Consider the following 27,716-nt stretch of genomic DNA (forward strand, 5'->3'; position numbering starts at 1 on the left):
AGAGTTTCCACCCCCAAATACCAGCCTGTCAGTTTCTGTTTTCCCATAAGGGTTAAAAACAAAGCTGGAGAGATGGCTCAGAGGTTAAGAGCTCTCCCAGAGGTCCTGAGTTCAATTCCCAGGAACCATATGGTGGTTCCCAACCTTCTATAATGGAATCTCAAGCAGGCAGAATACTGTATACATAATAAATAAATCTTTTTAAAAAATGTAAACAAAACAAAGAACCCCCCTGATGATTGCCTTGTCTGTCACTTAAGGGAAGTAGGGGTGGGGCAGCCCAGAGTCTCAGTTTTCCTCATTGTCCTGATCCTTGCCCTGCACTCTGGCTCTGGTTCTGGCCAGTGGTCTTAGAAAGCTGTCATATCCAACCCACAGCCGCTGGTTTCTTGAGATGAGAGGTTTTGCCCTTATTTGGAATTGTTAGTCCATCAAAAGAAGCCCATGTAAAAAACAAAAAGCAGCAAGGCTGTTTAGTAAGCAGGATGGGTATGAAGCATCTGTCTCATTTGGAGAAGCTGCCAGGATCTGGTGCTTGAACCACTCCTCATAGATGCCATTCATTACCCTAACAGAACTGCTGGTGCTGAACTGGAGCCTCCATCTAGATGCCAGTGTTGACAACCCTCGGTCGCATCGCCGTGCGCTTCTGGCTCTAAGCAGCTTCCCTACCCAGTTTCCACTAGGAAGTCCAGTGTCTTCCCTGGGAGGGCAATGAGTCCTGTCACTGTAGAGACACTGGGGACAGGGTGAAGCAGCCCTGCCCGCAGCGGTGCCCTCCCTGTGACAGTGTATGGAGTCAGCCACCTCCGGCCCCCGGGCTGCCAAGCCTCACCGCAGGCAGCTTGTCTCCAGCTGTCCACCTCCACGTGGAAGCAGGAAGGGTCTGAGCGCCCAGCTCCACACCTGTGCAAGGCCGTACACCGCTTCCTCTTGGAGCACCGCTGTACCTGGAGCAGCAGATGAGCAGCCCAGCCGGAAAGGAATCCATCCTCTTCCACCTCTGCACCCATCCCGGGGGGCGACCTCTCTCCTGCCGCCTCCCCTCGCCCCACCAGACCAGCTTCACCTCTGTGCCATAGAGCCACTGCAGGAAGGACCTGGAGCTGTATCAGGGGTGTGGAGAGACGGCTGCTGACCACACCTGAGTATGCCGCCCATGGTCAGCCATGCGTGCCATGCGACAAGCCTATAGAACAGGGCATCACAGCCATGACTAAGAGTATCACCGTCTTTGAAAGGATTAGGCCTGACCCCCTCCCCCAAAAGTCTTCAGTCCCCAGGCCATAGGTCACCAATTCCAGGAGTAAGAAAACCATAAAATTCCCTGCCCAAGGAACGGCCTGGAGGTAACCACAAGAATGGGAAGGTAGCTTATCTCACGGTGTGGCATCTGTGCTGGGCAGCCCACCCACCTAACTTTCCTGAGGTCTACAGAGAGCTCACTCAATGCTAGTTATGTTAGTCAGCTTTGTAACAAGCTTGCCCTTGCTGAATGTCATCCCATCAAACTGCTAAGCTGGGAATTCCAAGTTCTAGCTCAAACCCCAGATAAAAACCCTGCCATGCAGCTGCTTGGGGCTCTCTTCTCTGATTGACTGCATTGAGGTTGACGACGGAGAGACCAAGCTTAAGCCCGAATAAAGCTCTTTGCTCTTGCAGGCGTGGTCCAGCTCCTGGTGGTCTTTGGGGAGCTTAAGATCTGGGCACATCATCTTAAGTCAGCATCTTAAGAGACATCAACAGGACGTGGACATGCTGAGATAATAAGACAAAGAGGACCCCCATTTCTACCCCGCCCTAAACCTACCCAGGACCTTTGATCGAGAACATTTGCTACAACCATGGAAACTGCTGTCCCTCTGCTGCCGTCTTGTGGCCACTAAGGGAAAGGCAGCCAGATGCTCAGGCCTGTGGTTGCCAAGTGTGAAATGCTTGGACCCTCATGGAAGAACTACCAGAAGCCCCAAGCCTTGCTGAGTCTTCTCTTGGGGGCTGTGGTCCGAACCTCCTCACCCACAGCATCTCAATCTGACCACCTGCCCTGACTCCTCTAACCAGTTAGACCATGACCTGTGAGCAACAAGGAGGCAGCCACACAAACAGCAAGGAAGCTGGTCTCCGGCAGTCTTGGCAGCTTTGCTCCTTGAGGTCCAGAAGGTCACACATCTAACCTCCTTGATCCCCAGATCTAATCCTGAGGTCCAGACCTGTACCATCGTTAGCTGTCCCCTGACACACGACACACACACACTGAGCCCGTCTCTGGACAGTCCCCCCCTCCCTCTCCTTCCCCTCCAGGCATCTGAGTCTCTCAGTCATTCCAGCTCACCTACAGCCCTCCACCTCCCGGTGGGAACCACCTCTGCCCTCTCCCACCCCATCCACACCTTCTGTCCGGCTAGCTTGCACCTGGAAGCATGCTTGCAAATTGGTAACATAGTTTCTATGGTAATATAGTTCCTAAGATGCTATATACAGGTGTTTTATTCCAGCTGTATACAGTACCTTAGAAGCAGACAAATGTTGAGTTAATAGCCAAACTTTTCAAATGAAGACAAAAAAAAAAAAAAAAAAAACCTGGCTTCCTGGTGCTCCTTGTGGAGAGCAGAAGTCTTGACTGGCTGTCATTCCTGCTGGGCACGAGCTGATGAGCAAGCCAGCCCTGCTTCTCCCTTTTCACCCTTGCTGATGTTACCCATCTGCCAGCACTGTCGGCTCTGGATCCGAGATGGCAGGCTTGACAACTGCATCTTTTGTGTTTCTTGGGATGAGTTAGCACAACCCAGTTCCCTATGTGCAGAAGGAGCCCCGGGCTGGAGAGGTGGGTCCTCAGGCAAAGCATTTCTCACCCAAGCCTGGCGGCCTGGGATCAGTTCCTGGAACCTGAGTGTAAGGCAGAGGGACACATCAACTCCACGGAGCTGTCCTCCACCCTCCACACGCATGCTATGACACGCTCCCACACATAATGATGAGTAAAACTTTTAAAATGAAATAAAAAGAAACGGGAAACCACTAATCTGATTGGCTGAGGTGGCTGAAGGTGTGACCCAGTGCTTGTGGGGCTGCTGCCTCCATTCTTCTGTGTGGGGAGACATCCCCTTCAGACTGTGAGTTCCAGGAGGTAACATGGGGGAGGCTAGAGGAGGGACACTTGGAGGAGCTACAGAATAGATATTTCTTTGCCCGTCTGGCTTCTGGGCAGATGGAAAGGCCCAACTGTCTGGCCTCATGGGACTTCCTGTCACAGCAATCACCAAAGGCTCAGAACAGAGGCGAGGCTGCCGGGAGAGAGGGGTTGCTGAGGTCAAATGGCACCCCTTCTTCGTGCACTTTAAATGCCTGGAGGCGTCATTCCAGGGATGAGTATCCACCATGGCTACAAGAAGCTCCACAGCCCTCGCCCCCAGCCATGCTTGCTAACTACCCCTGTTGTACCTAAATCAGCTAATCCTGTTTTCCTCCTGGGATACCAAAGGTGAGGCATGAGCTCTGGCATCCCACATTGGTTTTCCAGAGACTCGAGTACTCTCCCAGGTACGGGGACCCTGGGCAGGTCCCCACAAACCTTCAGTTTCCTCATCTGACGACGAAGCCCAAGACACCTCCCCTTCCCAAACCTGCCAGACGTTGAAGGGTGGAATGAGACCTAACCGGAAATCTGTCATGAGCACTGACGACCGCCACATGCAATCCAGCTGGACTGAACATCTACTGTCTGGTTAAATCAAGATTCTACTTGAAGATGCCCCACTGGGTCTGTCTAGCCCAAGCTCACAGCCAGAGGCCCAAAAGAACGTCATCCAGCAAGGCCTGTTCGTGCCTCTGCACTTTCAAAGTCCAGGCAGATTGATAACTGCTGGCAGGGCCTGGGGGATTGGAGCCAAGCAATTACTGTGGAAGCTGCACAAACATGGGGCATGGGGACTGCCTTGTCACAGCTCATGAAAGCTGGCAGGTGTGATACAGATGGCTTCCCAGCCCTCTGCCCAGCCACTGAAGAATGGGAGCCCGCAGGAGACCAGCCCCAGGGATGTTGACACCAAAGCAATTAATACAGAGCAGAGATTTCTACGACACAGCACCGAGGAAGCGAGGAAAGGTCCCTGCATCTTTGGCACCCTCCCGTAGGTGGAGGTTCCCTCATCATCAGGATAGGAGGCAGCAGCAGAGGCGGGGAGCTGGGACTTCCTGCTGGTTCTCAACAGTGTCCACCATCACCCATCAGAGAAGTCACATCATGGGGCTAACTGGGGAACGTTTTCTGACGCTGGGAAGATTGAGTTAGGAAGTTCTGCAAACTCCACCTGAGAGGAAGTCGCTCCAGGGCTGCAGGGAACGGTGGTCGTAACAATGGCTCTCAAAATTGGCCGCCCATTTGGAATTATGTAGGGAGAAAGGAAAGTATCGATCCTGGGCCAGGCTGCTCAATCAGTGGAATGCTTTCCTGGCATGCATGGAGTCCTGGGTTTGGTCTCCAGCACCGTGAAACCAGGTGTTATGGCACCTGCAACACCAGCACTTAGGATGTGGAAGCAGAAGACCAGAAATTCACGGTTATCCTCAGCTGTGTAGTGTATCTGGAAGGCAAGCCTGGACTGCAGGAGACCCTGTCTCCAAAAGGGAGGAGAGCAGACCGGGAGATAGCTCAGCCCGTAGTAAAGTGCTTGTATTGCTAACACGAGCACCTAAGTTTGAAACCCAGCACCCACAGGACGCTGGGTGTGTTGGTGTGTGCTTGTAATCCCTGCACAGAGAAGGTAAACTCAGGAGGATCCCTGTGGCTCCCATGCCAGCCAGTCTCACCTAAATAGGAGCACCAAGCCAATAAGAGGCCCTGTCTCAAAGGGGGTGGATGGCGTTCCTGGAGATGACACCCAAAATTGTCCCTTGGCCCCTATACTCTCTCTCTCTCTCTCTCTCTCTCTCACACACACACACACACACACACACAGAGTGAGACACACACTAACACACAGGCACACACACATAGAGAGGAAGTACTAATCTTATACCCAGGCTTCAAATTTTTCACACTTCAGGTGATTGTAAGATGCAGCTGGGTGGAGAGCCCTTGCGTTACAGCAGAGGCCACGGCCTGGGAGTTCATTGTCCAGTTGTTTTTAAGTTTGTCGAGAGCTATGGAATGGCCATGCTCTGTCTGGGACAGCAAGGACACAGCAGTGGTTTCTTTGTCAGTGCCCAGTGATGCACATGAGTTGGGCACCCAGTCTGGGGTTTGTCAAAGGACCAGAACCGTCCTTCTGGCCTTTGGGCTATCTGTTGCTATGGTGACGGGATGAGATCATGCATGACACAGGATGTATTTCTCAATCTCTCCACAGGCTCCAGGCTCTGTGCCAGGCCCCAGGGGACACTTGGTGAATAGGACTCAGGATTATTTCTATCATGGAAGTCTCAGCCTGAAGAATCCAAGTGTCAGCAAACACCCCTTAAATAAAAGTGGAACTAAGAGCCACAGGGACAGAGCAGGAGGCTGGAGGGGAAGGTGAGGTAGCAGAGACATCCTCCAGAGAGGTGCTGGTAGAACTGGACAAAGAGCCTCCAGGTCATGGGGTAGTGGATGGAAGGGGTCAGCTCTGGCCATCGGTGCTCCTAGCATCCAGGACTGGCTCCCGCACTGCAATCTTATGCCCTGAACAAAAAGAGACTGTTGGTCACCCTCTGCATGACAATGCCCCACCAGGCTGAAGAGCCCCTCAGCTTGCTAAAGCCACTGGTTTCCAAGAGATTTCTGTTGAATTTGGGGGCCTCTATTATGTATTATTTTTAGAAGCTGTGTACTGAAGGTAAGGACTTGTCATGGGTCCCAAGTGTCCCAAACCATGAGACCATGGAGAAATGAGAGTCAGGGTCCATCTTAAGTGACCACTTCTAAGCCTACATAGATGAGGGAGCTTTCCATAGGACCTGGCTGGGCACTAAAGTGGCCACCAGAGCATGACACCATCATAGGACCTCACAGATTTGCTGGCCCATGCGACCTGATGGAAGTTATTATCCCAGGCAAATGGAATGCCTAAGGAGAAACCCAGGCACTAGTGAAGTATAAGACAAACTCATTGTCACTTCCCTCAGGAAAGAGGCAGCTTCTAATTGAGCATCTAAAAGTCTCCGGCATGAGCCACCCCTGGAAGGCTCAGTGTACTTAACTGTCCAGTGCTGGGGAGCTGCTGTCCAGCCCCTGAAGTCCCAGGAGGTGACAGTGAGCAGATCTGTCCTCGCCTCCTCACCAGGACAGGGAAACAGCTTGTCTTGCCACTTCCCTAGGCAGCTGAGGCCCTGAGCATGATTTTACCTCAAAGCTGGTCTCAGCCACTGTGCTAGTCAGGGTTCCCTGGAACAGAACTCATAGAATGGACATATTTTCCAGACAGATGTAGTCAAGTTGATACCAGAAATAGCCATCACAGCCACCAACTACCAGGGTTTTTCATGGGATAATCCAGGTGTACCTGAGTCTGCCCCTGTTAAAATGCAGATTCCTGGCCCACACCCCACACTATTTGGTGATGACTTCACTATGCAGTCCAGGCTGGTCTCAAACTGAAAATCCTCCTGCCTCAGCCTCCTGTGTGGTTGCTATGGAACCCGCATCTTTACATCTGCATGTGAGAACCGGGCCTGTGGGGATGGATTATCCCAAGCATGCTTTTCTGAAGAACCTGAGAGCTATGGGGCCTGAGCCTGTCAATTTTTTTTTTAAGATTTTTTTTTTTAAATATACTGTATTCTGCCTGCATGTGTGTCTCCTTGCCAAAAGAGGGCACCAGATATCATTATAAATGGTTGTGAGCCACCATGTGGTTGTGGAAATTAAACTCGGGACCTTTGGAAGAACAGCCAGTGCTTTTAACCTCTGAGCCATCTCTCCATCCCCCTGAGCCTGTCTAGAGACTCCCAGAAATTTCTAGATCTTTGATTTCAAGCTTACCAAACTTTTCCAGGATCCCAGGGCTCATTGCTAGAAAGGGGCCTAGCCTTTGGGACCGGCAATTCTGAATCATTTCGCTCAAAGGTCCCAACATGCAGGACTGATGTGGAGCCCGGCCCCGCAGGCTGATTCCACTCTTTTCTTGGGCTGAACATGCAGCAAAGGCAATGGCAGTGTCCAGGTTCTGCTGGGGAGAAGGACACTCGGCACTTGAAGATCTTCAGGCTCTCGCTGATGCTTCTTCCTCCTGGGATGGCCTCCATCCCCATCACATACAACCTGGCCTCCTGCCTGCACACTTGCTCCTTCTTCCCTACCCACAGCCATTTAGCCGTTGTCCAGTGGGTAGCTGTTAGGAAGCACTTCCTCCTTCAGCCTCAAAATCAAGGAGTTGTCTGTTTGCAGCAGAGAACCCCCGAGGGAGTCAAAAAGAAAAGACAAGTCTGTCTGCCATGTGTCCCCATCCATGTGGTCCTGACATAGGCTTGTGCATCGATGAGTACCTGAGTGTCCAAGGGAGGTAGGGACGGTCATGTGACCCCCTCAGTCCTTCAGTTTCTTTTGGCCCACTCACAGCTTCATAACAAGAGAACAGTGCATGAAAACCGGCTCTCCTCCAGTCTTCGAAGGTTACAGGTTGTGGTCCAGCTAAGCCAACACTTGGCTTCTAAAATTTTAAATGAAAACAAACTCTCTGTGCATTCACCTGTCCAGGAGAAGGCATCTGTGGGCAGTGGATGAATGACACTCTGTTGTGTATTTGAATTTTTTTTTTGCAGAAGAGCCTTTCTTGCTTCAAGTATGGCATCTTTCTCACCAAATGTCCACTGGTTGTAGTGAGAATCTTCTGTTTTTGCTGATCCAGAGACAGGCCTCTGCAATAGACAAGGCTGTCCCCATCCTGTCTTGCAAATGTCCTTTTAGCAGGGAGACTCCTGGATATCACTCCAGAGCATGAAGGAGGCCTGCCTGATCCTCACCTTCCAGGAAGGTGGTGTCTACAGTTTCACTCATTCTTCAACAGGAGCCACTGGGTTGCAGGACCCATCGTCTGCCTAAGGACTGAGCCTGGCTACAGCCACAAGGCCAGTGCCCTGAAATGCTCTCTGGGAGGGTAGGCAGCAAGAGGCCTGTCACACAGACACAGACAGGTAGCCCAAGTGCCCCATGGTGTTGGCAATGAGTTCTGAGATCATGCGCATAACACGTCTTTGCATTAGAGACACAAGTAAGATGGGAACCTGCCTTGGAGCTGAGGTCAGCCCTTAAGGATGCTAAGACAGAGAAGTTTCCATGCCTCTTCAAGGAACCTCCTCTCACTGCTGAAATCCATTGTTTTCTTCTGTACCCTGTCTTTTCTTGAAAGACTGGAAACATGGGCTCCACATCCCATTCACTGCTGACCTCAACCCATGGCAAGCATGTCAGCCTCCTGTAGTCAGGTCCCTGTGTCCTGACAAAGGGGATGGTGGTGGCTTCTGGAAGTTCTGAGAAAGAGAAAAAGCCAATCCAAGCAACACTGGAGTTGTCTCTTAGGCTGCTGTGTGCTGGCTTTTCTGGCTGTCTCATTCCCTTCCAAGGAGTCTCCCATCTTCATAACCCAAACCCTGAGATAGGTCAGTCTGTCTCTGTAGATTTTACTATGGAAAGGCAGTATGAGTGTTTGGAAACCATATCATGTCTTCCTCCAGACCACAACTGGGAAGCCTCACCTCTGGGCTGCCTACCATACCTGTTTATATAACCAGCCACCCAGCTGTTGAAGCTCACAGATGTGCAGGCCAGATCTTTCACAGACACATGAGGTCTCTCCTCTGGCCTAAACTGAAAAACCTCAGCCCAGGCCAATTATTTAACATGTGGCAAACTAGCTTACTGTAGGAAAGAAGTATCCTTACCCTGCAAAAGAATATGCTGGGCATTTCCCTGTCCATCAAGACATCATTCCTATAAGAGATTCCAAGTAAATGTTCTCCATTAGAAGGGTATTTGTGGCTATTGGCATTATTTTAATAACTCTAGTACCCAAAAGTTCCCTTTTTAGTTTTTATATAATTTATTTAATTGTATTTTATGTGCACTAGGGTGACGGTGTCAGATCCCTTGGAATTGGTATTACAGACAGTTGTAAGCTGCCTTGTGGGTGCTGGGAATTGAACCCAGGTCCTTTGGAAGAGCAGACAGTGCTCTTAACCACTGAGCTATCTCTCCAGTCCCCAAAACTTCCCTACCCCCCCCCGCAGGTAGTTTTAGCATTCATGAATGAATGTGGCTCCATCTTGGAGGTGATTCCCAGTGATAACAGCTTCTTTCATGCTGCTCTGAACCTCTCACGTTGCATTCACTGCATCACGGTACCACTGCATCAGAGGCTGCGTGTGACTGTTGCCTGAAGAAAGGTGCTCATACTGGCTGCAGTGGCCTCTCAGTTAACCTTCTCTCAACCCACCCAGATCTGCCCCTTACAGTGGCCACACCCGGGACTGCTATCACACAACCATCAGAACGCTGGCCAAGCCATCCCGTTTACAAGATAGTTTCAGAAGAGTCCCAGCCACATGGACAAAGGTGTCAAAGGCCTCAAGGCCAGGAGGCAGCAGTACCCGCCTCCTGATCAGCCTCCCACACAGAGGCAGGCTCTGTAGAGAGCGCTGCCCAGCTTTCATAAGGGGTTGCCAGCAAAGGGCGAGTTTCAGTCCAGAGCCCAAGACCTCTTAGTTACGGTGTGGCTGCGAGCAGACCACGTGGGCCTTCAGAGCTCTACCTGGTGACCCCTTGAGCACTCCATGAGCACATGGGATTCCAGGCACCCAAGCCTACGGGCCCCAAGGACCTGGTCTCCCAGCCATCTTTGTATCCTTTTTGGTAAAGAGGGAGTGAGGAGAGTGAGGCCCTGTGTCAGTGTTTTCCCAGAGCACACAGTAGGGAGTGAAGGTTTGAGGCTCCTGTCTCCCAGCATGCGCTCTGGAGTGGGGAATTCCTCTATAACTGAGGAACGGTCTTCCCTGAGCTGAAGGCAGAATTGCTGAACTGCAGCCCTGACCAATCAATCAACCGGCACATACTGCTGACTTCGGAGAGAACATGGAGGGACGAGGGAGAAGAATGGCTCCAACATGGAGAGCCCCATCAGAGACACAGGGGTGCAGGAGGAAGAAAGCCCATTGCCCCAGCCAACCTCCCGGGGCCGACAGAAGCTGCCACCCCTCCTGACAGGGTCTGAGGGGCAAACTCAGATCCTATGGTCCTTCCCACCAGGGTTCCACAGAGTTCATTACACTACTCTGCCCAGGTAGACAGGAGGCTGGGTCGGGGGAAGTGCCGAGCCGCCATCCCTGCCTCTTCACTACAAACAGTCATGAGCACAACAGAATGACAGGACTGCTCATAGATAACACTCAATGTCAATGGTCTCAATCCCCCCGCAACAGAAAGACAGACTAATAGGATGGGTGGAAAACAGGATCATCCTTCTGCAGCGTCCTAGAAACACACCTCAACATCAAGGACAGCCATCGCCTCAGGGTAAAAGAGCAGGAAAAAGATTTTCCAATTAAATGGACCTCAGAAGCAAGCTAGCATAGCCATTTTAATATCTGACAAAATAAACTTCAAACCAAAACTAATAAGAAAGGGTAGAAACGGACATTATATAATCATCTATGCACCGAATACAAGGTGTCATGAAAATACAAGTACATAAAAAAAACAAAAAAAAAACAAAAAAAAAACACTACTACAGCTAAAATCACACATTGACTATCATACAGAAATGGTGGGTTGCTTCAATATTCCACTCTTGGCAATATCCAAGTCCTCCAGACAAGAACTGAGCAGAGAGATGCTGGAGCTAACTGAGGTCATAAATCAAATGGATCTAACATTTCACCCAAACACAAAATAACATACGTTCTCCTCAGCACCTCATGGAACTTTCTCCAAAACTGACCACATACTTGGACACAAAATAAGTCCCAATACATACAAGAAAATTAAAATAACACCGTACATGCTATCTGTACAGGCTAGTTTTATGTCAACTCGACACAATCTAGACTCATCAGAGAGGAGGGACCCTCAACTGAGAAAATGCCTCTACACGATCCAGCTGAAGAGCATTTTCCCAATTAGTGATTGATGGGGGAGGACCCAGCCCATTGTGGGTGGTGTCATCCCTGGGCTGTCCGTCCTGGGTTCTATAAGAAAGCAGGCTGAGCAGGCATGGGGAGCAAGCCAGTAAGCAGCATCTTCAATGGCTCTGCAGCAGCTTCTGCCTCCAGGTTCCTGCCCCACTTGAGTTCCTGACCTCACTATTTTTGATGATGAACTATTCAATAGAAGTGTGGTTTATAGACTTTGATTTTTCAAAACCTACTTTTTTTTTTGGGGGGGGGTTCATAAACGCCTCTACCTCCCTTCAAACCAATGACCGTAGGGAGAAGAGAAAGAAGGTTAGTAGGGACAGGGGGTGTAGACCTTTTTAGACTTAGTTCCTTGGGGATATTCCATGCTTTGTCCAGCAAACAACAGCAGTGACAGACAGCAACAGGAGTCATGATTCAGCATGAATCAGCAGCCACCTCCTTGAGGTGTTCTTTGAAGCGCTTCTCTCTAGGAGCATCTCCTCAGAGTCCACATAAGGATGGTTTTGGTTGTTTTTGTTTTCATCTGGCAAGGCCATGCCCTTTACCTCCCCAAAAGAACCTATGGTTTCCACAGCCTGAACTTGACCAAAACCGGCACAGTAGAACAGCCTTTCCTTCCATTTCAGCTCATAAGATCACCCAGAGAACGCCGTTTCCCACTCTGATTCCACACGGAATTCTGGGACACAAGGTGAGCCTTTACTGAGGCTCCCTACAAGGTTGTCTCGTAACAAAACAAAACAACAACAACAACAAAACCCCACACATTCTGCCTCTTTTCATCCTGTTCCACCACTCTGACTAACTTGGGCCCACACAGGGGTTCTTGCTTGAGGGGTAATCTTTGGCTCAGTCTCTTTCAGATGAGCTTCCAAGCTAGTTTGATGTTTTGTTTTTTCATCTACACCCCCAACACTCCAGAATTTCACCTGTAATTTTCCCAAATCCATCCTTTGAAGTGGCTGCAAATGAAAGCATAGAAGCTTTTTGATTGCAGTTCAGGCTGCCTTCTGCCCCGCTGCTCGCTTCCTAGAGGCACCCTAGTCCACCCTTCTTCCCTTCCTCCGGCACAAAGTTGAAAGCAGAAAGTCATAACAACACCCTTCTTCAGCTTGGTGTTCGCACTATGGAAAGAATAAAGCCCTGGCTGCCTTGCCCTCCTCCCTCACATCTGAGCCTGGAACACCATCAACAGCGACCACACTGAGGCAGACAGACGGGTATGTAAGGACGGGACAGATGTAATTAACAGCATCATTTCTTTGTGTGTGCAGAATAGATAGCAGGATGCCACCACCCACACCATTCTTTGGCAGATGTACCATCACTCATTTTCACAAACAATTCAATGGAGCTTTGAAAACTGCAACGAGCAAATGGAAGCACGGGGGGTGGGGAGGGTTAAAAAAGACTGACATTCAGCACGAGTTCCAAAGTTACTTGAGAGTTTCTCTGAGGACAGCGAAAGCCAAACCAAATGCTAGAGGACGGAGTCCAGTGGTCCCAGCTCTGCAGCAGGGCATGATGGGAGGAGCGCCAGCTGCCAGGTCGGGAAGAGGAAGCACAGACACTGCGGGTTCTGACGCTTCTCCCGCGGGGCTTCTTCGCCCGTCCGCTCAGCGGGCTAGTACAGATCCCTGTGTGCTGGTCTCCGTCGGGGCTTGCAGGGGGCCTCGAAGGAGATAGACAGGCAGTATTTGGGGTTGCAGGGAGGGGTTCTCAGGGCAGCCCACCACGCGAGGGACAAGTTAACCGAACGAGACAGTGCGGCCGCGCACACTCCGCCGCAGTGTGCGCGCACCTCTGCCTAACCGCCAGGAAACCCAGGGCCCTGACGTTGATCAAGCATAGTCCCCCGTCCCCGAGAAAAGCCAAATACCAAGTTCTGGGAAGTCATTAGCAGCCCTGTTTCTCTTTCACTACAACCCTCACCCAGGCAGACTCCCTGACGTCTCCCGCTGCCTTTAAGAAGATTTGCCTTATTACTTTTATTTATGTGCCTGTCTGGTGAGTGTGTGTGGGCATCAGGTCCCCTGGAGCTGGAGTCGCTGCAGTTATGAGTCTCTGTGGATGCTGAAGAACAGACTCCAGTCCTCTGCCAGAACAGTAGCCTCTGAATCCCTAAGCCGTATCTCCAGCCACTTCTACCATCTTTTTCTCTGACCTCCTGTGCAGCGGAGCTGAGCTTGGCCTTTCTGGGTCAGATAGAATCTTCCCACCATAGCCAGGCAGGTAGAGAAGCTAGCGATGGGGGCCTCCCAAGGCTGATGATAACCAGGGAACTAGTTGATATTCGTTATCCCCTTCAATTGTTCTAGGCAGTGCATCAAAAGCTCTCCAGAGCCCAGGCTAAAAAGTTGGGCCAGGACTGAAGTAAATCAGGCCATTTGGGTTTTTTCCCCCCTTTGTTCTTCAGTTTCCCACCTTCTTTCATTCTTTCATTTTTCTTCGCGTGAAAACAAAGGTTTGGGTGTCTATCTTTTAAAACATCTATTATTTAATGTTGTGTGTATGGGTGTTTTGCTTGCACGTGTATGGCTGTGCACCACACACATGCCGGATGTCTGCAGAGGCCAGAGAGGGTACTGGATCTCCTGGGAATGGACTTACAGATGCCTGTGAGCCACCACGTGGGTGCTGAAACCGGAATCTTGATTCTCTGGAAGAGCAGCCAGTGCTCTTAACTGTGGACCCATCTCTCTAGCCCACCCCACACCCTTTTCAAACAGGGTTTATGTAGCTTACGTTAACATAAGATCTTACACTCTTCTCTCTCTCTCTCTCTCTCTTTCTCTCTCTGCGACCCCCTTCTCCCTTCCCCTAATAAACCACCCACGTGGAACCGATCTCGTGGTGTGATTTGTGAACCCGCCGTGTAATCTTCACAGGCGCACGTTTCCTAACAAATATAACATGTAGGTGAGGCTGATCTTGGCCCCTGATCCTCCTGCTTATACTCCCCCCAACCAAGTACAAGGATCACAAACATGCACCGAATGCCTGGTCTGTACCTGGCTAAAGCTCAAACACAGGGCCTTGTGTGAGCGAGGTAAACGCACACACTGAGCTACAACCTGAGCGTCTGTCTTTCTTGAAAGCATCTTCCAAAACATAAGCCAGCTCTCAGAGTGGGAGGAGCTTGTGGGCCTGCTTGCCCAGGCTCAGGTGAGGTCTGGAGCCTTTGGGCTGACTGACAGGTGGTGACCCAGCCCTGCGTGGATGCTCTGGGCAGCTGGGACACTGCCCTCTTCAGACTGATCTGAAAGCATTTGACTTCCTCCCAGGTAAACGAAGTGGAATGATACTTGCCCCCTCCCTAATCTTTCCCATCTTTCACCCTATGCCCAGTGGGCACTGCGGAGGACCAAGGAGATGGAGAAAAAAGGATCCCCATCATGCTTTATGAAGAGCAAGGCATTTAAGCTTGATCACACTTCAACAGCCTCTTTGCAGCCCAGGGCACGAGGTCAGCAGGGTCACACACCGGCCCGGAACACAGCTCTGCTGTCACACACCACCCGGGGACATGAAGCAGCGCTCTGCTTCACATCTATGCCAGCTGGAGGAGGCGGCTGCTCCACAGGCCTCACCAGATGCTTTGAGTTTCATTGCAAATGCGTGTGTGGGTGGGTGGGGAGGAAGACTTAATACAAACAGATCATTATTATTATTACAGCGAAATTATTATTAAGGAATGGTAAAACCAGAAACGCTCCAACATTACAACTTAGAATTTTAATAATTCACCAAAGAAGTGCGGGTATTTTAGTTGAAAAAGAGCCTCAAATTCTTCCTACCTAGTGAGATTTGGCAAAAATGGCCTCGTTAAGCATGGGAGTTGGAGGAAGTGGGGGGGGTGTCACAAAGTGACAGCTCTCTTCATGTCCCTAGAACACTGTTAGTTCCACCGCAACTTAAGTCAGCTCTGATAGACACACATCCCCCAGACACTCCGTACTGGGGACTGAGCCTAAGCCTACAGCATGGGACAAGAGTGCACTACCACTGAGCTGTACCACTATGGCTGCCCTATCCTTGGCTGCAGGAAGAAATCAAGGACTGGGCTCCTCCAACTCCGGCAGCCCAGCCAGAGCTCAGTGGCTCTCCCAGAGTGTCTCAGCCAGAAAACATTCCAGAGAGCAAGTTAGCGGGGACAAACCAGCTGCTGCGGCCCCTGCTGGCTGATGGGGAGCAGGCTTTGTCCCAGGTCTTTTCCAGTTTTCTTCCCCAGTCAGTCCTGTCAGAGCAGACTGAGAGGGATTGTCTGTGTTAGCACATGATGCATGAAAGGCGAAGTGAATTTAAAGATCAAGGATTGGGGGCTGGGAAAGTGACTCAGTGGGTAAAAACGCTTTCCATGCAACCAGAAAAGCCTGTGTTTAATCCCTAGAAACCACATACGGGTTGGGCACAGTGACACATATGCAAAATCCGAGCCCTGGGAAGAGGAGACAGGAGAGACCCTGGTTCACTGCAAAGCAAGGTTCACTGAAAGCGACTGAGGAAGAGACCCAGCAACCTCTTCACCAACCCCCTACACACACACACACACACACACACACGTATTCACCTCTGAGAGAGCGACATCACAGATGTTTGCCTTGACATTTAATGGCCTCTTCTTTTTTCACAAGACTTCTGTGTAATGGTATGTTTACAGGAAGGGACCAGGACTTGAGCATGGGGCTCCTGACGGAGAAAGAGGCAGTGGGTCTGTGCTGGGCTGGTCTTGGTCGTCAACTTGGCTACATCTGGAATTAACTAAAACCCAAGCAGTTGGGTATACCAGAGAGGGATTCTTTTTCTTTATTTAAATCGTTTGAAGTGGGAAGACCCACTTTTAATCCGGATATTTGGGGATGCATCTTTTCGAGGTGGGGCCAGCCACGTTTAATCTGGGCCACACCTTCTGCTGGCAGCCTACATAAAAGACGTGGACGAAGGAAGCCGGCTCTTTGCCTGCTGCTGTTCTCTCTCTCTCCCAGTCTCACTGGCAAGCCCATTCCTTCACTGGCGTTAGCCCTGCATTCCTTTAGACGGAGTCATATCGTTGAAAAATTGGATTTTCATGTTGCTGTAATTAAAAAGAAGCACAACACAAAAAGCACATTACATTTATGTCTGAAAACTGTCACAATGAAATCTACTCGTCTACACAACTAAAACCCATTAGTCTGTATAATTAAACTGCTCTAATAATAATTTTTTTAAAAAAAGGATATGAAACAGGAAATTAGCCGGTGATGTCAATCTGCTTCTGAGGTTCGAAAAGTTTTTTGGGTTTTGTTTGTTTGTTTGTTTGTTTGTTTAGATTTTTCATCTATTCAATAAAATTACCCCAGCCAGCAGGAGTAGACAGACTTAAACTTTGGCCTCTTGTCTCTGAACTTTAAGAAATAATAACAATAGTCACTAGAAGGAACATCCAAGGCAGAAAGTGAGGATTTAACTTTTGAATGCTTTATTTATTATGTGTGCACCTATGTTCTGTATGTGGGGCTGTTGGCAGGCTGAGGTGCATTCGTGGACGTGGGGGTTCAACTCAGGTCATCAGGCGTGGTGGCAAGCACCTATACTTGCTGAGTCATCTCTGTGGCCCAAGATGAAGATTTAAGTGTTTACTTTTCAAGTCGAGTAATGGGTAAGAGAAAAGCCTAAATATCTCCACCACTTTAAACCTTTAAGCTCCTGTGTACCCGGCCAGTCATTTCTTGATCTCTGTTAATGTAGCTTTGAGGCCCGGCAGTTTATTGTGAAATAAGATAAAATAAAAACCCTGCAGTTCTTTTAAGCAGGAAACTTGCGCTGAGCAATGATACTCTGTTGGCTATGGTGACGTGTGCTTGTAATCTCAGCATTCGGGAGACTGAAGTAAGAGGACTGTCAGAGTTCAAGGTCAGCCTGGGCTAACCTACTGAGTTCAAGAGAGGCCTGGGCTACATAGGTAAAAGCCAGTACCAAAAAGAACAAGAAAATCCCGCACATTAAACAAACAAACAAACAAAAAACAGCACATAATTATCCCACTGATAGCCTCTTGGGAATTTGTGGGGTCTCTTGAGGGCGGCAGAGGCAGAGCAGGGGATGAAATCAAAGGAAAAACAAGAGTGGAGGGAAATCCCAGCACACCAGGAAGTTCCTGCTCCGGCGGCCTCGGGCAGCCCTGGAGCTAGGGCCCAGGAGAGACAGAGCTGTTCATCTTCTGGCCTTTGCCACCCACATCTGCTTGCCAAGTCAATGGCCCTGGTCACCTGCCACGGACACGGCAGGTCTCTGGAGATTAGTACAAGAGCCTCACAACCAGACCTGGATAAGGGGCTTCTCAGGGAACCCTCCGGTGTTAAAGAATCCATCCAGGATGGTGACCAGAGCCTGGGAGGGTCCTCGCTCAGCAAAAACTTCCTCCGCCAGAAGTCAAGTGGTTTCCGCTCCGTGGCTCACTATCGCCCCAGTGAGGTAGAGCTGTGAACTGCAGGAGCATCCTGCGACCTCCCCCCCCTCCCCCCCTCCATACCTGATCGTGTGTACAACTAACTGGTCATGTGGAGGCCGGAGAGCAATGTCAGGTGTCCTCTATCACTCGCCGCCGTATGTTTTGAGACAGGTTCCCTCACTGGACCTCGCTAACTGGCTGCCCAGCAAGCCCCGGGGATCCATCCTGTCTCCGCCTCCACAGCACTGGGATTGCAGGTGTGAACCGCCGTAGCTCACAGCTGCTCTTTCCTGTGGGTGCCGGGGCCTGGCTCAGGTCCTCATGCTTTACCAACTGAGCCAGCTCCAGATGGCACGGAGAACCCAGGGCCCCTCTCCCTCCTTCAGATGCACGCTGTCCGGGATCGTTCAGCTCCGACCTCCCTAGCTACTTCCCCTGGAACTCTCTTGCCTTCAGCCTACGGTGAGCTGAGCTATGTCCCAGCTGCTGCGGACTCTGCCACTGGCCCTCGTGCTCTCTTTCCTAGCTGCTCCTTGGCTGGCTGTCCTGGAGGCCTTCGCAGATCCTGCTCTCAAGATGTACTTGGTTAGGACACTAATCATTTGGATGACACGCAGGCCAAGCTGTGGCCCTGGGGTGCTTCCTGTGGCTGCTCAAACAACCCCGGAATAGCATGTGTCAGAACTGGGCAGGAAACAGTGAAAAGAGGCCCAGTCTAGGACTCGGACCAGGAACCTCTGTCCTTCCCTGAGTGGCCTCAGACAGACCAGACAGCCTCCGGAGCTGCATGACTCCCCGGCACGCTACTATTTATTAACCCCCTGTGTACCAGGCACCATGCCTTGCACATGACATGTACCCTCCTATGTATCGTATGTGGTGCTGGCGTCTGAACCTTTGTTTCCCTCCAAAAGTCAGGTGTTGGAACCTCGTCCCCAATGTGATCTGATCAAGAGGGAGTCCCACGGGAGGCAACTTAAGTCTAGAGGGTTATGATCGAAGAATGGCGTTGGTGTCCTTACAAAAGGGGCCTGAGGGCATGTGCTTGCTCCCATCAGCATGAGGAAACACAGTAGGGAGGCATCCTGTATACGGAAGCTATCCCACTGTGAGCTGTTATACCTGCCAATGCCTTGATCTTGAGCTTCTGTTGTTTGTAAGTTACGCAGCTTAGGGTGCGTTGTTATAGGAACCTAAATAGACTAAAGTACATAGTCACCCACGGTATCACTGTCTGAGGAGAAAGCCAGTAGGGTTAAAAGGAGGTGTGACTTATCCCAGACCGCACAGCTGGAAAGTGATAGAGCTGGGCTAGAATTCGGGTGACAAAACACAGTGTGAATGAGCCAGAATTCTCAGTGTTAACGGGATGATGGCATCAGCAATCATGGTGATGATGATGATGATGATGATGATGGCGGTGGTGGTGGTGGTGGTGGTTGATGGTGCTAATGATGGTGCCCATAATGATGACGGTAATGATGACGGTAATGATGATAGAGTATCTACTAAGATTCTGGAGAAACTTGCAAACTTAGTAAGAGTACACATGGATTTGGTGTCTCAGTGTCATGACCTTGCTCACCTAGGAAACTGAAGGGATGTCCTTCCTCCGAGAGGAAGGGACGTGATGCCCCTCCTGTGATAGCAGAGTCTTGCCTCTGTTGTCTGTCTCCATCTGTAAGTGCAGATAGTCAGGAGGCAGCCTGGGGCACTGGATTTGTTCTCCCGATCTTAAGAGGATGAGAGGGTGACAAGTGGGCCACAGACACACATTTGCACGGCCACCCTTCCTCCGGAGACCATAAAACAGTCAGTTATTTTGCTGGGAAACAACTCTATCAAGCAGACATCTGTTACTCTGAAGCGATCTGTATGCCATAACAGTTTAAAAAACAGAGCTTCGATGCTTAAATAAGAAGAAAACAGTTTGCCTACGTTGCAAAACAGTCATATAAACTGAGCTAGAATTAGCACAAGGGAAACATTTATCTTCTGTCTAATCTCCAAACAAGACTTTGGGGTGAATGGTGCATAATTTTGTTTATTGGCATGAGAAGGCATTCACCATAAAGCACTAGAGAAAAAAAATGGTTGTAAACATGAAATCAGACTTCTTGAAGGAGCACTGGCTCCTCCCCAGGCAGGGGCCAGGACCCCTCGGTGTGTCCTGAAGATCAAAAGGAAGACAGAACAAAGACTGGGCGTCCTACAGCCTTCTGGAGAAACAGGATACATTTTCTTTTTCGTGTGCGTACAAGTATGCGAATGTGCGTGGAGGCCAGAGGTCAGTGTTCAGGGTCATTCTTCAGGTGCTGTCCACCATTTTTTCATAGGGTCCTTCACTGGCTTGGAATTCACCAAGTAGGCTGGGGCCAGCTGTCCAGTGAGCCCCAGAAATTCACGTCACCATCTCCCCAGCATTACCATTACAAGTGTGCATTGCCACCTGGCTTTTTGAGGTGAGTTCTAGGGATCATATTTTCCACATCTAGGGACATATTTTCTAAACAAAATAGGCCAAGCTTTGCTCCAAGCTTTGCTGGAAGCTGGCCCAGTTTGGTGCAGGGAAAGGTCTTGAACTACCTTGTCTAGAAGACCTAATTCTGAGCCGGGTGCGGTGGCATACGCCTGTAATCCCAGCATGCTGGGAGGCAGAGGCAAACTGTGAGTTTGAGGCTAGCCTGGTCTACAAAGGCTACGCAAAGAAGCCCTGTCTTGAAAAACAAAATGAACAGAACACCTAATTCTGGTTCTGGTGGTCCTGAGTACAGCGCTAGTGACCTGTGATGGTTTCAGCAACCCTGAAGTTCCCCACAGAGCCCAGGAGACTCACACCTGCCTGTGAGGTGAGAGGAGAAAGTAAGGGTGTGATCCTCTGACCCTCTAATCTCCATTGTTACGCCAATGGCATGGGTTATGAATGAGACTGATTGAAACTTTCAGATCCACGCCCTTCCTGCACTCACACACTCAACTCAGGGAGCATTTCTGGAGCATCTTCAGTGTGGCTTCTCAGCAGCTAGGCACCACTGAGCTGGCCAATGTGTTTACTAGGAACAGACCTGGTCCCTGCTCCTAGGGAGACAAAACTGGCAAAGTAAAAAGAAGCCAGGAGAGGCCCAAAGAGAGGGGGCAATTCAAGGGTCTTCAAAACAAGAGGTAGCTATCCGTCTGAGGCTTGGTACATGGGAAGGTAGGGGCCTCCAAGGTCAGGAGGAGGTTACCCTAGGCTGAGGAGGATGCCATGCAAAGGCTGCCAAAAAGTAGCATGGTGCCTGCTTACAGATCTGGCACAAGGTCAAACAGGCCGAGAAGGGTGAGCCTGGGGGATTACAGGGGTAAGGTCCAGCTGGATTCAGATCTTGGCCTTGCAGCCCCAAAGCCGTAGTTGTGGCCTGAATTTTCATTCTGAGGAGAAGGAGGAGGAGAATGTCAAAGAGGAGAAGGTAGAGGAAAAGAAGAAGGAAGAAGAGAAGGAGAAGGAGGAGGAGAAGAAGGTGGAGGAGGAAAGGGTGGAGGAAAAGGAGAAGGAGGAGAAGGTGGAGAAAGAGAAGAAGGAAGAAGAGGAGGAGGAGGAGGAGGAGAAGGATAAAAAGGAGGAGAAGGTAGAGGAAGAGAAGAAGGAGGAAGAGGAGGAGGAGAAACACAGAGAGGAATTAAGCAGAGTGAGCACATCTGGCCAAGTCTGTGCTTCTAACAGATGCTGGGCAAAATGAGGAGTTTGGGGGAAGCTAAAGCAGCCACTGGTGAGGAACAAGGTTGCTTGCTCAGGACTATGGCAGTGGAGATGGAAGCACAGTAGATCTTGAAGAGGAATCTTAGAAGGCTTGGGCTGGGGGGAAGGCAAAGTGCTTGCTGTATGAGCAAGACCTGAGTTCAGATCCTCAGAATCCACATACATGCCAGACATGGTGGGTGCACCTGGAACCGTAGAGCTAGGGAGGTAAGGACAAAAACTCGCAAGGTGGGGAGCACTGGGGACAGAGTTGAATTCTGACCTCTACTGCATGCACAGCTCCACACATACGTGCACACATGAGCACAGTGACACACACCAGAAAAGGAAAAGAAAATGCAAGATGGCTTAGCGACATATCTCAATGCGAAATGAGGGATTGCCCAGCTGCCTTTATTCTTTGGCTTTTAAGAGAATTTGAAAATGGCCACCTTTCTAGGAGGCTGCAGCGCTGGGACCACCTCTCCAGTCCACCCCCCAGGACAGGCACACCTGCAAGGCCCTCATCCAGGTGCTCCTACAAGAGGAACCCACCTCTTACACCGTGACTTTGGGCTCGCAGTGTGGGTGGGAATCCTGTGAGGGGTCACAGTGCCTGCTCGAGGATTAGGGCTCGCTTCAGCATTCAAGGTTTCCTTGTGCCCTTGCTAGCCATTAGCCTCTTCATATTCACTGCCTTCTACCAAACAAACCTTGTGCGGAAAGACAATTAAAAATGAAACCCCTGAAAGCTAATGGTGCAAGACCGTGGAGCACTTAAACTAATGAACATCTGCAGACAAAATGAAAGTAAATAGCAGAGGATGTGATTCCAGACTGTGCTCTGGGCTCGCCTGATAGTTTGTAAAGCGTATAAACAAAGTGTCGTGTCCCCCCACCCCCCGTGTGGCAGAGTGGGGCCTGGGAGCTGGCTGTCAATTAATCAGCTTCTAACTCTGCGACACATGACAGGATGCGCATCCCCGTCCCGTCAGCTTAGCTCCTCGTCTGAGGCTGAAGCCGAAGGCTCACTCCCGGAAGAACAGTGCTCACCCGCCATCGTCCACCCTCAGCTTTGCAGCTCTGCTTAGCACCCCCAATACAAACCTGTGAGCTTCAGGGCTGAGCACAATCGGCCATTCACATTCCACCAGACCCCCTTTGGATCCAGGAGCATCATCACCTGACCAGCCGCCTCCCTGAAGACAGGATTAACTCAGCCCTCTTCTCCTATGGCGTTGTCCCAGTAGCCACTATTTGGCCCAGGGTGTATGTAGAAGGTGCTTATTACATATCTGATGGGTGAGAAATGAGCATGTTTGCTAGAAGGCCAGCATTCACCCCAGGCTAGTCGTGCAAAGGTTCTGCCCAGTGAGGGGACCGGACAAAAAAGAGCCAGGTCAGAAGACAGGGGTGGATGCATCCCCAGATCCTGCCCCTCACAAGCATGGATTTGTGAGTATTTGCCACTCTACCTGATGTTCTCACCCTAAATCTCTTTGGGAAAATGGCTAAGAGAAAGAAGATCCCATGGTTCCTCGCACCATTAGAGAGGAGTCTGCGATGGAGAAGGAACAACAGGAGTGTGAGGTGGCTCCACAGGAAGGGTGCTCACCATCTGAGCTCAATTCCTGGGTCCCACGTGCTGGGAGGCAGGAACCAGGCAGGGCAGTGGAGTGGCTAGGGAAGAGGAATGAGCGACCATAAAGTCAGAGAAAAATGTCCCCTGGGCTGTGCTCTCTGCAGGTGGGAAATGGAGATGAGAGTGCACACTGGGAATGAGCAGGCCACGTGAGTGGCCTGAGACAAAGCAACAGGAAATAGGAGAGCCTGTGGGCTGCAGGGGATGATGCTATTCTCTGCCCGAGGCATCATGGTCACAAGACTGAAAAAGATGCCCAAGCAAAGACAGCAGAACGCACCCATGGCCCACAGGCTGAGTGCTGATCTCTGGAGATCGTTATTCTAAGACTATCTTTTTATTCTGCTGCTGTGACATCCGGGACCTTGCTAACCCCGAGGAGGCTGCTCCTCCCAGAGCTAGTCAATCTGTAGGCCATAAGCAACCGGGTTGTAGGCTTCATACACACAGCAACCATGCTAGAGCACGCCAACTATACCAAACCATCCTTACGCTCCCTCACTCTGGGCCGCTGTCCACACCCGCGCTGCCCCACAGCCAGGTACAAGAGAACTGGGCACAGTCATTTTCAAGAGCCTAGTAAAAATGTGCAGATTGGCCAATCCCAAACACCCTGGCCTTGCTTGCCTTACTCAGGAAATGACGACGAAGGCTCATTCCATGACCCCCTCATTCTGCCTCCTGGTGGCAGTTTTGGGCATCCGCCATGCCTATGTGTCCCTCCTCACAGGAACTTCAAGCAACCAAATCTCTTCACTAGTAACTGCCTTCTGGCTTTTTGGCCTCTCTAGGCCTTAATAAGAACTACATCTATAGACATCAATGGTGTGTGAATTGTCACGGTTGTTTATCTACCTGTCCCCCCCCCCCATCCGCTTCAACCTTGGCATCTAACAATCCCCAGTGTGCTACTGGCCTAGTGTAAATACTAATCAATGGATGGATGGACGGTCAGATGATGGGTGGATGGGTGAGCGAGGAGACGGATGATGGATGGATAAATGAAGGCTGGGAGAGTGAATGATGAGGATGAGGGATGATGGTGAGTGGATAGACAGATGTTGACAGATGATGGATGAGCGGGTGGATATAGGATAAAAGGATAGAAGCATTTATTTGGCTCCATGGATCTATATTTTACTCTCATTGCAATCACTTCCTCGGGTACCAAATTCTGTATGTACCTAAGTTTGGTGTAAATTCTTAGTGGTCAAGAAGTAAGGAGAGAGGAATGAGGGAAGGTACTTTTCTTCATATGATCAGTCTATGGGTTCTTTTTGGTTATTCCTTTTATCCAATTTAGTGTCTTCTAAAATAGTCTCTGAACCAGTGGTGTAAATGGAAAAGTCAGAGGGAGGCCTCCAGCTACTCTGGTCCCTCCCCGTGGTGGGCTTTCTGATGGATCTGCAGTGATGCAGAGGGTCCACCTACATCCCCCTGGCCACAAGCAAAGGAGTCGGAGGACCTGCGCTGTTAGCCTTCACTCTTTAAAATGCACTTCTTTACCCTGCTTGCAGTGAGAATGTGGCTCTGGTAACAGTGTCCTTGGGTGTCATTATGGTATCACCATCCAGTTCCAGGCTCCAGAGAGGCAGAGAGAAGACACCCACAGGAGGCATGTGCCCAAGGGGTGTGCAACGTCCTGGGTTTGCAGTTGCCAGCAGATGCCCAGTGGCTGCTCCATCTTCATCAGGGAGCATCTCCCCAAAGGCCATCCCTCCTCCAGGACCAAGAGGAAAGGACAGGAAGCAGCAAGCGAACAAGGAGCCCAGATAGGACAAGTTTACCAGAGGGTCATCCTCAGGGCATCACCGTTAATGGTTTGTCAGAGACACCAGGCCGCTATAATTCTTTTGGGTTTTTTTTTTTTTTAATACTTTTTTTTTTCTTTTTAAAGATTTGTTTTATTGTATGGGTATGAGTGTTTTACCCTCAAGGATTTAGGTGCATCACATGCTTGCAGTTCCCACAGAGGCCAGAAGAGGGCACTGGATTGCTTGCAACTGGAGTTATGAGCTACCTTGTGGATGTTGGGAACTGCACCTAGGTCCTTTGGAAGAGCAGCAAATGCTCTAAACCAAGCTATCGCTCCAGCTCTTGATTGGTTTGCGAGACAGGTTCTCTCTACGTATCCATGGCTAGCCTGAACTTTATATGTAGGCCAGGCTGACCTTAAACTCACTGAGATCTACCTTCCTCTGCCTCCCAAGAGCTGGGATTACAACACGCCTGGCTATTATCACTTTAAAATTTATGGCACCTTGTCTCTCAAGTGTCCTGGTTGAAGTGACAAGTCCCATAGCCTCCTCAATAGCAGGGGATTTTGCAAATGATAGAGCTTGAGTCAGGAGGCCAAGCAGCAGCAGAGGCCTATTGTTTTGTGGGTATAAATGAGAGCTAGAGCCGAGCCTGACTCTGGGAACCCCATGGACTCCACTGTAAGAGAAGTGACCTAGGGTGGCTAGAACCCACAGGTCATTCCCAGCCTCTCTGCCCAGCTGCATCGGCTCCTTTATAAGTAGACCAGGCTAGCCTTGAACTTGAACTTATGTAGACAGCACTTCTTTCCCCTCACTGGAATCTCAAGCCAGAGTTCACAGAAGGAGGAAGGCAGCGAAGGGAAAGGACATCCCATCCACACCATCCTTCCCATGTGTCTTGTGCTGAGGTCCCACCAGACACCACTGGGAGCAGCCACCACCAACGGACCATTTCTCTTCGGTTTCTGCCCTGGCTGAGACAGTGTTTCTGTGGAGACAGTCTTTAACGTGTGTTATGTGAAATGTCATGCATTAAGGGACTGGGATCCCCACGAGAGAAAGAACAGCCCTTTGAACACCCCAGAGTCAGAGATTTTCTTCGGACAGCACTGAACTTCTCTCGAGAACTATACAACCCCAAAAGCAATCAGCAAACAATATCCACCACCCTGTGTTTGTCAGACCAACTTGTGCTTTGGAGGAGGAGGATCTGTGGACATACACAGCCCAGGCCCGAAGGGCAGGGCGAAGGCTTACCAAGTAAAAGTGGCTAAAGGCTTTACCTGTGGCCTCATGGGAAGTTTAATCAAATTTAAATGCTCTGAGCATCCAGTGTTGGAGGAATTGCATTTGTTTTGTGAACTAAAACTTCAAAGCTACTTTTGTTTTTAATGGAAGATTAGCCGACATGCAAAAGTTACTGGTCAAACAGTTAATAAAGTACACACATCCCCAGGGAAGGTCTTGCACACTTCAGTCCTCAAATATGGCAAAGCAATGACACCCTGCACAGGTCCGAGTCCACCCCTCTGCTCCACGGGGCGAAGGCAGGCCTCAGCTCTCGGAGGCTCATGTGTTGTAAATTCTGGAAGCGCGCTTAGCTGCGGTTTGAGCGTCAGGAGGCTCCTCTTCCTCTTCCTCGGTCCGCTTGTGCTTCAAAAACAAGTCAGACTTCAGGAAACGGCTGTAGCTGTCATACTTCATGAGATTGAAGATCTAAACAGGAAAGAGAAGATTCTGATGGCTACCATCAAAGAATGGGCCAAAGACTATCATACACACACACACACACACACACACACACACACATACACGCACACACACGCCACACTAGTGTAGGACCCGTGAGATGGCTCAGCAAGTAAAAGTGCTGACCTGAGTTCCATCCCCGGGACCCACAGTAGAAAGAGAGAGAACTGATTTCCGCAAGGTGTCCTCTTTCTGACCCCCGCACATGCGCCTTGCCATGCACATGCTCACACTGATACACAAAGCACACACAGATAATAACAGCAAGAAGGAGGAGCACAATGATGGGGGAGGGCCGTGTGGGACAAGGCACACTTACTGGGCAGTTTGGGTCATTGTGTGAAATAATCTCAGTGGACTCTGTAGATTAGAGATTCACGTGCTCAAATGCATCTTTGTCTTCCATGGAAGTACAGATGCATGCAGCCTGAGTGATACCGTTGCCTTGACTGGCCTGTTAAGAATCTTCTCTGGCTGGGTGGGGTGGCACATGCCTGTAACTCCAGCCCTCAGAAGTTCAAGTTCAGCCTGAGCTACACAGTGAGCGTGAGTTCAGCCTGAGCTAAGAAACCTTGTCTCAGAAAACAAAAACAAAAACCAACTTTTAAAAAGCCTGACCCAGTCAGGCGGATCTCTGTGAGTTCAAGGCCAGCCTGGTCTACAAAGCGAGTCCAGGACAGCCAAGGCTACACAGAGAAACCCTGTCTCGAAAAACAAAAACAAAGACAAACAAACAAAATAAGAGCCAGTAAGTCGGCTTTGGAGACCTCAGCCCTATGATGACGCCAAGAGACAAGGAGAGCGTATCCAAGGCAGAAGAGAGAACACACGCAGTCTCCACTAGGAGAGGCCACAGGACCAGGTCCCAGACGCAAAGAACGGAAGCAAGCAGCAGGGCAGATCCCTGCGCAGCCAGGCAGGCCGAGATCTCTAGAAATGAGTGACTGTGAGGTGCTTCCGGCTGAGGAGGATGCCCAGTGAGGTCTTGGCACTAAAGAGCACTGCACCTGCCAGCACCACACAGGCTCTTGCAAGGGCTGTCTGGACACAGAAGCCTCCTGCCTCTCTATATCACCATCTCTGCCTCTGTGTCTTTCATTCAGATTAAAGAGCCACAAGGCACACACCAGCTTGCCTGCTGATACAGCACGAGCTCATGTCTGGCTGGGTGAAAAATTCCAAAATGCCACTCACGGTGGGCAGGGTTGTCAAGTGGGTGGTAAAATCCTGACATCTTTTAAAACTACTTTCTCCCAATACACACAGGGCCTCAGGCCTCAGGACATCTGCTTGGGAGATGGTCAGCTCCTC

At 50.3% G+C, this 27,716-nt stretch overlaps 1 protein-coding gene and 1 long non-coding RNA gene across 4 annotated transcripts in view; both read right to left on the reverse strand.

Annotated features, from left to right (window-relative positions):
* Positions 1-15,696: 15,696 nt before the first annotated feature.
* Positions 15,697-17,555, reverse strand: LOC132655766 (uncharacterized). The gene is made up of 2 exons (XR_009593592.1): positions 17,410-17,555; positions 15,697-16,177 (listed from the first exon to the last, which is right to left on the reverse strand). It is a non-coding gene; the product is annotated as an uncharacterized LOC132655766 (long non-coding RNA).
* Positions 17,556-25,934: 8,379 nt separating this feature from the next.
* Rgs10 (regulator of G protein signaling 10) overlaps positions 25,935-27,716 on the reverse strand; it is a 38,188-nt gene continuing 36,406 nt past the window's right edge. For 2 of the 3 annotated variants that reach the window (XM_021657889.2, XM_021657890.2), the window contains exon 5: positions 26,026-26,372. In XM_021657889.2, coding sequence (XP_021513564.1) covers positions 26,226-26,372 — 147 coding nt within the window. In that variant the 3' untranslated portion in view covers positions 26,026-26,225. Of the gene's footprint in view, positions 26,373-27,716 lie in introns of all 3 variants that reach the window. The other variant, XM_060380758.1, reaches the window with a different exon arrangement.

This window comes from Meriones unguiculatus, chromosome 1 (assembly GCF_030254825.1).
Source record: "Meriones unguiculatus strain TT.TT164.6M chromosome 1, Bangor_MerUng_6.1, whole genome shotgun sequence".
NCBI lineage: Eukaryota > Metazoa > Chordata > Mammalia > Rodentia > Muridae > Meriones > Meriones unguiculatus.